The sequence below is a fragment of the Urocitellus parryii genome, chromosome 5, assembly GCF_045843805.1.
Source record: "Urocitellus parryii isolate mUroPar1 chromosome 5, mUroPar1.hap1, whole genome shotgun sequence".
Lineage (NCBI taxonomy): Eukaryota > Metazoa > Chordata > Mammalia > Rodentia > Sciuridae > Urocitellus > Urocitellus parryii.
In genome coordinates, this window is record NC_135535.1 from 90,690,631 (window position 1) to 90,705,608 (window position 14,978).

The 14,978-nt window shown below is 39.4% G+C and overlaps 1 protein-coding gene across 6 annotated transcripts in view; it reads right to left on the reverse strand.

Moving 5' to 3' along the window:
• Aebp2 (AE binding protein 2) overlaps positions 1–14,978 on the reverse strand; it is a 219,602-nt gene that overhangs the window by 21,953 nt on the left and 182,671 nt on the right. For 2 of the 6 annotated variants that reach the window (XR_013343636.1, XR_013343635.1), the window contains one exon: positions 1,501–1,676. The exons of 2 other annotated variants lie outside the window; for them this stretch is intronic. Coding sequence is in view for 2 of the 4 variants with exons in the window: in XM_026391937.2 (XP_026247722.1) it covers positions 3,817–3,874 (58 nt within the window). In the remaining 2 variants the exon portion in view is untranslated. Of the gene's footprint in view, positions 1–1,500; positions 1,677–3,713; positions 3,875–14,978 lie in introns of those variants that run through there. 2 more of the 6 variants (XM_026391936.2, XM_026391937.2) reach the window with 2 other exon arrangements.

The window sequence follows — 14,978 nt, forward strand, 5'->3', positions numbered from 1 at the left end:
GGGGAAAGATAAAAGACTCTCCAGACACTTTCCCTAATAAATTAATCAGAAAGGAAACTTTACTGTTGTTCTTATACCAAACTTGTGAAAAAGATTATTTGTTAATTTTTTTCCAATGAAGATAACTTCTATACATGTTAAGTTATTCTCACTGGAGTAAGCTGAAAGGTGTTTATCACCCTAGAAAAACATTTTCATTTTATTTATATTAAGAAGTTAAAATAGAAGTACCAAAAAAAAAAAAAAAACTGAAGCACCAAGGTAAGATAGAAGATAAAAACAGTATGAGTCTGTGTGAAGAGTAAACCAAAATCCCCTTCACACCACTCATGAAATCTCTTATATATTTCAAAGTTTGTAGCTGGGGGTGCAGGTCAGTAGTAGAACCCTTGCCTGGCATCACAAGGCCCTGGGTTCAATCCTCACTGTGGAGGGGGCGGGGGGAAGAGTTAATTTCCAAAGCTTTTCTGGGAAAACCATTTGTTTCCTGTAGTCTCATTTGGGGCCTGAGGTCACACAGGTATGGTGTGTAAGTTGTATGCTGTCAAGCGTACTCACATCTAATGCTGGGGAGGGAAGGTCAGAATTGATTCCTGTGGTAGTCCTCATAGGTTTGTTTGTTTATTTTCTGGTGGATAGCAGTAGAGGGTCTTATGCTCACAAACCCAGTCTATTATAGTTTCCCACTAGGGAGAAAGTGCCTAAGGAATGGCACCTCTTTCTAATAGGCACAAAGCACCACATGGACAAGCAGTGGCACTGTGTGTGTCTCACATGGGAGAGAATAAGCTGGGAGCTGTCTTGAATCCCCTTTCAGGTGGGTGAAACCCCAGCAAACCACAGATGGCAAGAGTCTGCAGATGGAAGAAGCAGGAGCATTCAGCTGGAAGAGGGAGCTGGAGATGACAAGAAATTGGTGTCCCCAGATCAAAAGAAAGCATTTCAGAAGAGAACGTTCATTTTAAGTATTGGCCAAGAGCAAGTCTCAAGGAAGAACCTTATTCCTCTTCTCCCCACCTTTTCCTTCCTCTTTCCTGTTTCCAGGGCCAAGGTCAACAACAGGGGTTGACTCCACAGAGTGACAGAGCACAGATGTAACCAGCTACCACAGAGGGGGTGCAAGGTCCTAGAGGAATATTGCCTCTCAATTTTTTTTTGTACAGCTTCAGACCACCACGGCTTAAATAACTTCTGCTTGACTCCAAAATCAATTTCACACAATCACAAGAATTATGATTTATAATGTTCCTTCAATACCTGAAATTTGCGTAGATTTTCACATGGTTTTTTGATGGTTTGATCTTTACTAGCATTTGGAGAATCATGAAATGGCAATCTAAAGCCAAGGAAGGAAATGTAAAACACAATTGAACTTCAAGGGAGAAAGAAGACCAAAAGGTAAAATGGAAATAAAGTGGGATAAATAGAAACCAACTGAAGCAGACAAAGGAACCAGATTTCCAATTAGGATAATGTGACAATTTTTAACTTAATTGGTACCTCGTGATGGAGTTGATAAAAGAAGCAAGACGGCCAACAGGTAGGTTCTAGGCACTGCCTCCAGCCGCTATCTAGTGCCCTGTGGTGATCAGAAGCAGTCGTGCCATTCACGAATGATGCAAGATCCAGGCATCAAGTTGAAAAGGCGGAAGCCATGGAACGTCTTGGACAGGAGCCTTGAAAAACACAAGGAGGACAGTATAGACCCAGGATGGACATTAAATCCAAAGATCACAGTAAAACCATGTGCCTAAATTAACAGAAGCCAGAAAAAAGCAAACCCACAGGTTTTTTCCAATTAATTAGATTCAAACCAGGAACCAGGGTACTCGAGAGAAAGAAGGCAAAGCTGAAACCCAGACAGATAAGCAGAAATGTTCTCTTCCACAGAAGGTACACTTGCCCAGGATGTATGCAAAGGTTTTAGAATAGGTACAAGGTCACAGTTTTAAGGAAATCCATTTTCAAACCCTCTACTTTTATAGGTACTTTTGATACCGGTCTTGGAGATCAGCCATGGGTCCTTGTTTCCCCAGTGTTGAAGAGTAAACACCCAGAAATGCCGAGGCAAGTGTAGAAAACAAGTTTTATTTAAGAAAGAAACAGAGACAGCAGACCTCTTGGAAGAGAAGAGGCCCCAAGGCTGGGAGTCCACAGGAGTGGGTGTGTCTTGCTCTTTTATAGACCCCAGAACCCCACACCCACAAGGGGTAGGTGCCAGGATGTGCGATCCAAGGTCAGCTGCTAGCCACCCATGATTTTTCTTTGATACCAGTCCTCATGCTCTTGACCCGCATCGTTCAGTACCTATACTGACAGCCTGGGCTTTGCCCCCTGCCTGTTTGTGGAGGAATATGACAGATCCTAACCACTCAGACCAGGTGGGACTTTTTGGCAAAGGAAGGGTGTGGGGAGTCAGTACAGTGGGTCCATTTTTATAGAACTATTCTCTTAACCTCAAGTTCCCACCATCCTCATCTATCTGTCCCCTTATACTTGTCCTATAACTGATAATAGCCTATTAATAATAGCCTGATACCACATTTCTTTCTCACAGTTATCTTTCTCTCAATTATAAAGAAATGCCCAACCTTTAGATGGCTCCAGGACAAGCAGAATCTATTCAATATTTCCTTCAATGGAGGCCCCATAAAAGTTTCACATAGATTCTCCACAATGAATCTAAATGAAGAGATGAATTTCCTATAGATTCTTACTTTAAGGTAATTATCAAGATTTTTTTTTTAAAGAGAGAGTGAGAGAGGGGAGAGAGAGAGAGAATTTTTAATATTTATTTTTTAGTTTTCGGCGGACACAACATCATTTTTTGTATGTGGTGCTGAGGATCGAACCCGGGCCGCACGCATGCCAGGCGAGCGCGCTACCGCTTGAGCCACATCCCCAGCCCTATCAAGATTTTTATAGACATTATTTTAAGCAGTTAAAGACTTCTAGTAATCATATGATGAGTTAAGGCCAAAGAAATATTTTAACACTAATAACCTTATTATCACAAAAAACATTATGTGTAATTTATCTTCCATTTTTACATTTTGTTGTTGTTGTTGCAATTTACCAGGGAGAACATATCAAGGTGAGAGAGTGATTTTAAGGATTCGGTTCAGGTGATCATGGGGCCTGCAAGTCTGAAATCTGTTGAAAGAATTAACAGGAGGTCATTTGACTGAGGCCACTCTAGCACCTTGTAGGTTCCTGTGTAAACAAACCACGAAATCCAACTCGGTGTGAGTGGTCATATTCTAGTGCAATCAGCAACTTCCAAGTAACCTCCGACAATTTTCCACTGGAATGATTTCTTTACCTTTCTTTTGCAACTACCCTCTAAAGCTCTATCCTTATGCTCCTTCAGGCATATCCCCAAAGCTCTTGTAGTCTCAAAATGGCCAACTCATTAATCACTGTACACTCAAATAAACTCTATACATTTTAATGTGTTTTAGTTTACCTTTCAACAAATCCACAGGGCAGGCAGGAAACTCTGGGGAGTTAATGTCGCAGTCTTGGAAAGAATTTGTTCAAGAAACCTCCTTCGGTTTTTGCTCTTGGGACCTTTACCCGATTAGATGAACCACTACTCTCATTATGAAGAGTGATCTCTTTCACCTAAAGTAAACCAAGTGTAGGTGCTAACCACGTGGGCAAAATGCCTTCGGAGCAACACCTCCATTAGTGTCGACTGAATAACTACATATGTAACAGGGACTTGGAGAAGCTGCCTTTGCCAAAAGCAATGACTTGGGCCTGAAGCCGCCCCATGAGTGATTGAAAGCAGGATCGAGCTTGGTGTCTCTGTCTTCATTTCGCATCTGTCTTCTTTATTACCTTCAACTTTGGACCAGGTTCCTGTTCAGCTCTGCAAATAGACACGTTATCATTTAAGGAGTGTTCATCTAAAACTGATAATATAAAGCTTATGTACCCTAAATTTACTTGTCACATCCCCCCTCAATACTGAGAGACATAGGGGGCATTTGACCATCAGCTCTTACAGCACCAGTTTCAGACCACTAGAAGTCTTCAATAGTTGTTCAATATCTTCCAGAAAATCATCTCACAATGAGAGTCCCCCCCTCAAGCAAGAGAAATCTCATGGGAACTATTTGCCCCCTGCTCCAAAAATCACAGGTATGCTAGATAAACATCCTGAGAAACAAGAGGAAATTGCCCCTTCGAGTGACAAAGACTTGTCTTACAGTCACCTTGCAGAATCAGAACTGAAATGAATGATTGAGCAGAACATAATCTGACCAAGACTGATGAACTATGTACACATCTCACCCTCTGCCCCAGTTCTTCCCCTGTTGAAACCTAAATTTCTTCTCAGGTCCCTGAAAACATGATTGAGATACCAGATCTCACTTTGCCGTCCAAAGGTGCTCATATTGATTAAAGTTCTTTTCCTACTTTTCAGTATTACCTTTTCTGCTTAGTTTTTGGGGCAAGTGGCTGATCCAGATTCATTGGGACCTCCAGAGTCAGGCCTTTGGCCTAGGGCTCTGGTAAACATGTACTTCAACCCAGCCAAATTGTCACAGAAAATTAACCATCACAGTGAACAACAATAGATTTGAAAAAAAAAAAAAGTCACCTTAAGATAAAATTCCATAAGGGGAAATGGAGTAAAAATATGATTTCAAGGAATAAGAGAAATAATGCAGAAGACGGCAGCTGAGTAAGATCCTCCAGTGATGGTCTCCTCATAGATACACCAAGTTAAACAACTATTTGAGCACCACACTATTTTCACAAGAGCTAAGGAACCACATGAGAGACCAAAGTACCTGGTTTTAGTATAAGAAGAAAAAATTCATTTAAAATGGCAAAAAGGAGTTTGATGCAGTAATCCCAACGACTCAGGAGGCTGAGGCAAAAGGACTGCAAAGTTAAACTCAGCAACTTAGCAAGACCCTGTCTCAGAATACATAAAAATGGCTGAGGATGTACCTCAGGGATAAAAACTCCCCTAGGTTCTATCCTGAATATTCCTCCCCCACACACAAAAAAAAAAGACAGAAAGGAAAGAGTTTCTCTGTCACCCTTCCCCCAATCAAAGCAGCATAGAGAAAGATGTCTCCTGCTTGGGGGACAGATACGAAATTAAGTTCATGTCTCAGACTTGAAACACAGTACTGGTCTACCATGGTGAAACCTAATTCTAGGCAGAGTCCCAAGATCCCTGCCCTAGGCCTGTGCCTGTGAACTAAGCTGCTGGAACTGTGTTAGCCAGGTGTCAAGGGACTACCACCATAACCCTTCCTCCAACCTTGAGCAACAGAGGATGAACTAAGACTCTAGCAGTAGGGGAGCAGAACACAAGATCTAGCACAGGATTAACTTGGAGTTCAGTGTCAGGCCCCCTGCAGTGAGACCCCCTGCACCCCTGGCAGATTTGGAACAAACCTGGGCTTGGATTGCCCTCTAGTACTGAAACTATGATGATACACCAACAGCAGACTTGAAGCAAACCTGGGCTTAGAGCACCACCTAGTGCTGCAATCGTGGAAGTGCCTCTAGCCTTAGGGAAAAAAGCATCTTTTAATCTGGAATTTCTGGAAAAACCATCCGATTATGAAGACTGGGATAAGTACCTAATCCTTCAATGTGCAGATGTCATTGCATACCAGCAAGCATCAAATACACTCAGAAAACCATGGACTCACCTAAAGACCAAAATAAAGTGCCCCATACTGACGAGATAGTAACCAGTATGGGAAAACTCTCACATGGAAAATTTTAAATAGCTTTTTTGTTTGTTTTTGTTTGTTTGTTTGTTTTGTGGTGCTGGGGATTGAATCCAGGACCTCACACATGCTAGGCAAGCACTCTGCCACTGAGCTACAGCGCCAGCTGTTTTAAGGAAATTTAATGAGCTTTCTGAGAACACAGAAATAATTCTCTAAGAGAGAAACATGACAGAGAGATAGAAATAATTTTTTTTAACCAAATAGAAATGCTTGAGCTGGAAATACACTGAAAATAATCATTAATTATTATGAACAACTATCTGTCAACAAATTTGATAACCTCAAAGAAATGGACAAATTCCTGGACAATACAAGACTAAATCATGAAGAAACACAAAACCTGAACAAACCAATACTGAATAACAAGATTGACTTGTATAATAACTACAAAAAAAAATAAAATAAGGGACTGGGGTGGTAGCTCAGTGATAGAGTGCTTGCCTAGCACTTGTGAGGCACTGGGTTCCATCCTCAGCACCACATAAAAATAAGTAAACAAAATAAAGGTATTGTGTCCATCTACAATTAAAAACATTTTTTTAAATAAAATACCTAGAAATAAATTTAACCAAAAAGTTGAAATATCTCTATAATAAAACTATAAAACATTAATGAAAGGAATTGAGGATTCAAAAAAATGGAAATTTAGCATTTGTGTTCATGGATTGGAAGAATCAATATTGTTAAAATGCCCATACCACCCAAAGGGGGCTGCAAATTCCATGCAATCACTATCAAAATACTAATTACATCCTTCATGGGACTAGTAAAAATATCCAAAAATTAATCCACAAGAAAACGCTGAATAGCTAATGCCATCTTGAATAAACATAACAAAACAGGAGGCATTACATTATCTGATTTCAATACATACTACCAAAGCTAACAAAAACATCATGGTATTGGCATTAAAAGCAGACACATAGAACAATGTAACAGAATAGAGAGCAGAGAGGTAAACCCACACATCTGGAGACAACTGATTTTAGACAAAGGTGCTAAGAACGCACATTGCAGGAAAGATAAAACCTTTTCAACAAATGGTGCTTGGAAAATTGGACACTCATGTGCAAAAGAATGAAATCAGACCCCTATATCTCCACATATAAAAATCAATTCAAAATTTATTAAAGTCATAAATGTGAGACATGAAATTATTAGAAGAAAACATGCTTCACAACATTGGAATGGGAAAAGATTTTTTGGACAAGACTCCAAAAGCACAAGAAATAAAAGCAAAATAGACTAATGGGATTGCATTAGACTAAAAAACTTCTGCACAGTAAAAGAAATAATCATTGCAGTGAAGAGACAACCTGAAGGCTGGGAGAAAATATTTGCAAACTATACTTCTGACAAGGTATTAACGTCCAGAATTCATAAAGAATTCAACAGCAAAAAAAAAACAATTTAATGGGCAATAGATCTAAATAGTTCTCAAAAGAACACCTACAAATTGCCACAAGTATATGAAAAAATGCTCAATGTTACTAGTCATCAGGAAAATATAAATTAAAAAAAAATAAGATAGCACCTCACTCTAGCAAAAATAGATCTTTTCAAAAAGACACAAGATAACAAGTGCTGATAAGGATGTGGAGAAAAGGGAACCCTCTTGGTGGGATGTAAATTAGCTCCACCATCGTGGAAAATAGTATGAAGGTTTCTCAAAAAATTAAAAATAGAACTACCAAGAAATCTCTTGTTTATCCTTTGGTGTATACTCAAAAGAAATGAAAGCCTATCAAAGAGATGTCTGCACTGTCATGTTTATTGCAGCGCTATTCACAAAGCCAAAAGATGGAAACAGCTGATGAATAGGTAATGAAAATGTGGCTCATATACACAATAGAACATTATTCGATCATAAAAAAGCAAGTCCATCAACAACATGTGACAATGTGATGAAACTAGAGATCATTACATTAAGTGAAATAAGCCAGGCACAGAAAGACAAGTGCCACATGATCTTGCTCATTTGTGAAATTCAAAAAAGTGACCTCATACAAGTCATTGAGAGAGGAATGGTGATTACCAGAGGTTGGAGAGAGTACAGGGTGATGAAGAAAGGTTGATCAATGGGTACAAAGTTACAGTTAAGTAGGAGTAAGAAGTTTTGCTGCACAGTAGGGTGACTGTAGATAACAATTATCTACTGTATATTTCAAAAAACTGTATATTTCAGAAAGAAAGAACTTGAATGTCTTCACCATAAAGACATGACAAATGTTCAAGGAGACAGATGAGCTCAACCAAATATAAACACTACACAATGTATATACATAAGAAAACGTCACATAATGTGCCATAAATATTTACAATTTTATGTTTCTGTGTATCAGTTAAAATAAAATTAAAATTAAAAAGAAATAGTGTGATATTTTCAATATTGTGAACATCAAATCTCTTTTAAGTCTTTTAAAATGCATATCTTTTGTAAAATTTCTTACATATGACAAAAAATTAGATGTCACCATAAAATTATGCAAAAGTCTATAAGCATTGATTATCAAAATTCCTATAAGATTTTGATAAATAAAAATGATTGAAGACAAGCTCTAGTTAGCATAACAGAGTATAGTCGCTAAACTTGTCGGCTCAGACTGCACTGTACACACAAATTAGCTGTGTCAATTTAGGAGTGTAACTAACATGGAGATCCTTGGTGTGGGAGATCATTGTTATTGTTTTAGTAGTATGTATATAGCACTTACTTGATCAGGTTTGGGGAGAAGATTCACTGAGATTATTTACAAAGCATTTAGCATGGTTCCTGACACAGAGAAACTTAATAAATTCTGGCTATTATTATTATGCAGCAGATATTCTTTGCAGAACATAAACCAGCAAGACCTGTCTATAACACAGAAACTCCTGACACCAGGCTTGTCTTGCCTGTTTCACTTTTCTCTGGTCCTTTCTCATAGTCAGCCCTTGGTGTTCTCTGGGTAGATGTTAAGAGATTGGTCCTGAGTCCCATCCTCAGCTCATCATGTTAGATCCTCTCCAATTTCCCTCACAAAGTACTCTTAGCACTGTGTCATGGTTTAGATATGAGGTGCCCCCCCCAAAAAAAAAACTCATGTATAAGACAATGCAAGAACATTTGAGCCTGGCGCAGTGGTACATGCCTGTAATCCCAGTGGCTCAGGAGGCTGAGACAGGAGAATCGTGAGTTCAAAGCCATCCTCAGCAACCACGAGGGGCTAAGCAGCTCAGTGAAACCCTGTCTCTCTAAATAAAACACAAAATAGAGCTGGGGATGTGGCTCAGTGGATGAGTGCCCCTGAGTTCAATCCCTGGTACACTGCTCCCCCCACCACACACACACACACACAAAAGAATATTCAGAGGCAAAATGATTAGGTTAGAAGAGGAGTAACCTAATAAGAGGAGTGACCCAATCAATAGCTTGACTCACTCTTACAGATTCACTGGGTGGTAACTGTAGGCAGGTAGGCTGTGGCTAGAGGAAGTAGGTCGCAAGGGCATGGCTTTGGTGTATATATTTTGGCCCTGGTAAGCAGAACTCTCTCGCTTCTTCCTGATTGCCGTGTTCTGAGCTGCTTTCCTCCTTCATACTCTTCTACCATGATGTTTGGCCTCACCTCAGTAAAGAGCAACAGAGCTGACCATCTGTGGACTGAGACCTCTGACATCATGAGCCCCAGATGAACTTCCTCTCCTCCAATAGTTCTTGTCAGGTCTTTTGATCACAGCAATGAAAAAACTGACTAAAACATATGGAATCCCCAAATATCTTAATTACATGCTGGACCATTTTCCCTTGTACAGGATACAATAACCCCAGCATGACCTCTAAGACTTCACTGCCTTTCTTCCCAGACAGGTTGCTCTTACTCTCTAAAATATTTCCAATGACTACAAGCTCAAAGTCCCTCTGCTAATCTTCTTAATTACTAGATGCCAAAGCTTCAAAGAAATTTTTTCCCCAGCTTACATAATTTTGTTTGTCTACAGGAGCTGTTCATGCCCCAGGTACCATGCAGTGAACCATCAGTCTGTTTGGGCTATTGGCTTCAGTGATGCCTCTCAAAGCTTTTACGACCCCTTGAGCGTGTGTGTTGCTCTTGTCCTCTTCTGTGAACTACCTGGGGCTGCTTCTCCCTCACAGGGCAAACTATCCCTCTGGAGGATTTCATCTACAGAAGGCAGAAATCACTGAACTGCCTAACAACTTTCTGGAATTTTGCCTATTCACCCTAATGGATGATTTTACTCACACTGAATTATTTCTCCAACCGTATGCCTTTGCATTTTTGTTTCAAGTTGAACCTAGGAAATAGATCTCTTCAAAGAGAGAAAACATAAAATATTATATTAACCCTTTGACATAATTGGTTTTGGATTTGATCAAAGATTTCTTTTAATTTGATCTTCACAAGGCATGGATTTTCTGGAACAACCTTGCTCCTTCCTAACTTAAATTTCAAAATTAAAATATTTTTTTAAAAATCATGTATGTAATAAGGCACTTTGAAGACATTTCAGAGAAATGGAACAAAGGGAGAAAAATACCACATTTTCATCACTCAAAGATAATCACTGTTAACATTTTTTAGATCTTTTCTCTGAACCAAAGAAAGAAAAGGAAAAAGAAAAAAAAAATCAAATTCTTCTCCTACACACACACATACACACACACACACTCACATACCCCACTAAAAATAAAGGAGGAGAGGAAAAGCAGATCCAATGTGATTTCCTGCCTTTACCTCTTTTGCAGACATGTGCTAATTACCCACCAGCCCTCATTTCCTTAGGTCACCAAAGAAAACAAAAGCCTTTTGAGTGGGCTGGTTTGGTCTTACCTGACCCTCTGCTAATGAAATTTCCAACCCTGTCTGTTGCTTTTGCTGGCAAGGAAGGCCTCCTACCGCCTCTGTCCTATAGATGGCAGCACGACCTCTAAGACTTCACTGCCTTTCCTCCCAAGTTATGCAATTCACTTTTGAAAAAAAAAAAAGAGTAAAAAAGAAAAAGAAAAAAATAAATTGAGTTTGAATTATCTGAAGGAGTGTGCCAAGGAGATGGAGAGTCTGGGAGGAAATAGAAGGGTCAGTAAGGGTGAAGGTTGTAGAAAATGAATGTCAATGGCAGGGAAGTGACCAAGTTTGTCAAAGGCTTCTAAGTGTTCAAATCAATGAGTACCAAGAGCTCGCCACTGGAGTTAGCAAAATGAAAACCACGGCCATGTGGTTAAGGGCAGTCTCAGAAGAGTATGAGAGAAGAAACTGCCTAGAGGCCACAAGGTGACGGCCATGAGCAGGGAAGTCCTGCTGAGTAGTTTTCTGTAAAGAGGAATCGAGAACTGAAGTAAATTTTAGAGGGGGACAGAAGCTCTCAAAAGCACTTTTCAATATGGGAGCTGCTTCAGCACTTACGTGCTGATAGAAATGATCCAGGAGAGAGGGAGAAACAATAATGAGGGAGAAAGGGGGAGTTCAGTTGCAGGAACAGAACCAGAAGCAGAGGAAATCCATAGCTCATAAGTAGGGCACTGCCCCTGGGTACAGGTCATGGTGGGAGATAAGCTCATTCTCTTCTGACTGCTTCGTATTCTCAATGGCATAAGGTGTGAGGTCATCAGCCAAGAGTGAGAAGGTAAGGAAGTATTGAAGGTTTAATAAGAGAGGAAAAGTGATGGATATTCCTCTTAGGAAACAGGAAGGTAGATCACTAGGAAACATACAGGAGGGTTCTGGGAAGCCCCATAGGCTCACTGAGGTTTGAGATCACAAATTGAGTGAAGCCTGTCAGCAGAGGTTTGCTGTTTTCACTAGGTAACAAATCCCATCATTATGTGCGACTATAGTGCACCAATAAAAACATGGAAATTAAATTTAAAAGGAGGTATGGGGAGAAAACTTTTTTAAAAAAAGTTTATGCTGAGGCTGGGGTTGTGGCTCAGCGGTAGAGTGCTCACCTAGCGTGTGGGAGGCCCTGAATTCGATCCTCAATAAAAATAAAATAAAGGTATTGTGTCCAACAAAAACTAAAATAAACAAATTTTTTTTTAATTTTATACTATCATTTCTCCTTAACTCTTTTTCCTGTAATAACTATGATTTTCTTTAAGGGTCTGATATTAGTCCTTGCTGAAAAAACATCACTGTTTTATAATATAGTTTAAACTCCTTAGCTAGAATTTGCCATCTTCATCTTTCTGAAATTATTACAGCTGATTTTTTTCCAGCTCTTACCTCCCCCTTCTTCCTTCCACAGTTGTGCATAATCCCTAAATAATAAAGTGAGCAGCATCGCTCCTGCCTCAGGAGCATCTGCATTCCCCAGACCCCTTTGCAATAAATGACTGGTTCTGTTCAAGAAAAGCATCACTTCTAGATTGAGATGGTTGAGAAGAAATTACCTCCCCCACCTCTCTCCTGGCCTTACAGTTACCATGGAGAACCCATGTTCCAAGCTATAAGATGAAGGGGTCTTGCCTGACCCAGATCAGACTTTATGTAAGTGGAAAACAGACATTGTAAGCCAATGAGCTTTGGGATTTGCTTAAAGCAGCAGCCAGCATTTGTTATCCCAATGCTTTACTCTTGTACCTTTGTTTATACAGATGTCATTGCTTAAAATGGTTTTTCCTATTCCTATCCATGATTTCTACCTACTGAAATCCTCTCTTTCTTAAAAACAATACTTCCCAAACACTGGTATGTAGATTGGCAGGTTCATGATGAAACTGTACCTAGGTCAAGGGGAAGAAAAGAAAAAAGGGCAATGCTATGAGATTTCATAAAAGCAAATATCTCAAACTTAAAGCACTTGCCTAAGGCTGAAATAACCCCGTCTATATTCAAGAGTTTTCTTTTGTAAAATAGTCATGATATTAGACAACAGGAGGGATGTTCCCTACCATTATTTGGCAAAATAAAGTTTGGCATCTGTATTTTATTTCCAAAAGTGCTTTCTATTGTTTATCACTTTATATTCCCAAGTTTGGCGGCCAATCCTTTAAAGCCTAACTTTTGGCAGCTTTGTCAGGAAGATGTCCCTTATCCCACCAGGCCAATGTGACCTCTGATGTCTTTTATTTTGCCTGAAGCCCTTGGTAGGGGTATTTTATCTTTCCCTGAGGAAAAAAAAAAGTTCCTTTAGGCAAGTGATGCTTTTTTATTCCCCTTCTTATTACCCACACAAAAAAGCTCAGAAAAATCTCTTCTTATTTGAGAAAATAGAACTCCAAAAAATATTAAATAACCTGAACATCATCATTTATAACATTTACTGAGCATTTGCTTACTATATGCCAGGCCACTGTTCTTTGCTTTTTTTACATGTATTTACTCATTTCTGTCTCACGACAAACCCATCAGGTAGGTGACCATCCCTATTTCTGTGCGAATTCCTTTCCTGCCTGTCCTACAGGAAGAAAGTAAATTAAATTAAGTCATCGAACATTGTCCAGGCAACTGTGACAGAAACTCAATAAGGTGGGAAATAGCCAATAATATCAAGCTTCCTTTCGTTAAGATTTTAATACCTATTTGGTCGGGCTTAAATAAAGCTGGATTCATCTGAGAGCCCTGGGATTTTAAATTCAGTGAGTGCCCCACAGGTCAGATCCTTTGGAGGCAGGTGTGCCACTTTACACTTTAAAAGCCTAAAGAGAATTTGGGACTTCAAACATTAGGAAAATATCAATGCTACAAAAATGTGAAGATCAGAGTGGCGCTTGGGTCAAGGAGACCCAGGTGATTTCATTTTAAGGTGGTTTCATGTTTTATTTGCCTACAGAACCCTGCCTAGAAATCACAGGACAATTGAACTACTGAACGGCCATAATAGTATGATATCATTTCCCCAAATGTTTTACCACCACAGCCAACACGTACCTTCTATTTTATGAGGAAAAAAAAAAATAGCAAATGTTTGTAGCAGGACAAAAGTTACCTAAATTTCACATTTTCTCAATGTCAATGTGGTAAATATCTCCTTTTCCCCATTGTCACGTCAGTGACTGTCCCAAGGTGAAGCCTCTTCCACACCAGAGAAAACACCCCCTCATCCTCCAGCTGAAAAGCCTGATTGCCACCACCTCCTCCTCCTGGAAGTCCTCCTTCCAAGGCCCATTCTGCAGCACCAACGACTCATCCTGGGGTGCCTGTAGGTGCCTGGCCAGAGTCAGGACCAGGACCAGGACCTGGACAGCTTGAGCCCCTGATTTTAACACTGAGGCAAATCTCTCTCCTTGAGATTTTTTACTCCCATTCAGGTCCCAGCTGCCCCTGAACAGCAGAGATTCACGTGGAATTTAAGAAATGCTATTTGCTACAAGAGCACACACCATCTCTCCTTGGAAAATTCCCCTCTGCCTTCAGTGGCAAAAGAACCAAGAACATTCACGAAATGCTGAAGCGATGACATACCTCACTGCAAACCAAGCAGCCTTCCTGCCTCTCAGTGAGATTGTCAAATATCCTTCTCTAAGAAGTGTATTCTTGTACTGACCAAGGAGTTGAGATGGGATGCCACATATTTTTATAGAAATATGTGATATTGGCTGGGGATGTGGCTCAAGCAGTAGCGCGCTCGCCTGGGTGCTGGGTTCGATCCTCAGCACCACATAAAAATAAAATAAAGATGTTGTGTCCACCAAAAAAAAAAACTAAAAAAAAAATTAATGTTAAAAAAAAGAAATTTGTGATATTATATTATATTGTGATGTCATATTACCATATATTTTGTTGCTATTTTTAAGATGTCTTTGTTTTGATAAAAGACAATTAGATGAACATGTAATTAAAGAAAGCAACTCCTATAAATACAAGGGAAAGTGCCTGGAAATGCACGAATAACAGTATTCCACACAAACAGAGAATTACCTACACAGAAGCAAATGTTCCTAGCAGGACAAAAGTTACCTAAATTCCATATTTTCTCAGTGTCAGTGGTAAAAATCCCCATTCCCCCAAGTCTCATCAAGGGGATAAGATGTCATTTTGCAAGTCTTCCTTTAGCATTTACAAAATTCCATTACATAGTAAGTTCAAAAGAAAACATTATCTGTGACATTCAAAATATGAGACAAGCCAGAGTTGTTTGTAATAATGTGAGAAAAGGAGAAATAAATCATTAAATTATAATCAAAAAAGATTCGTCAACTGAAAAGTGGTCATCCAAATAACTTTTACATGATGATTAATTTTTTGAAATGTAAATTCAGAAGTGATTTTT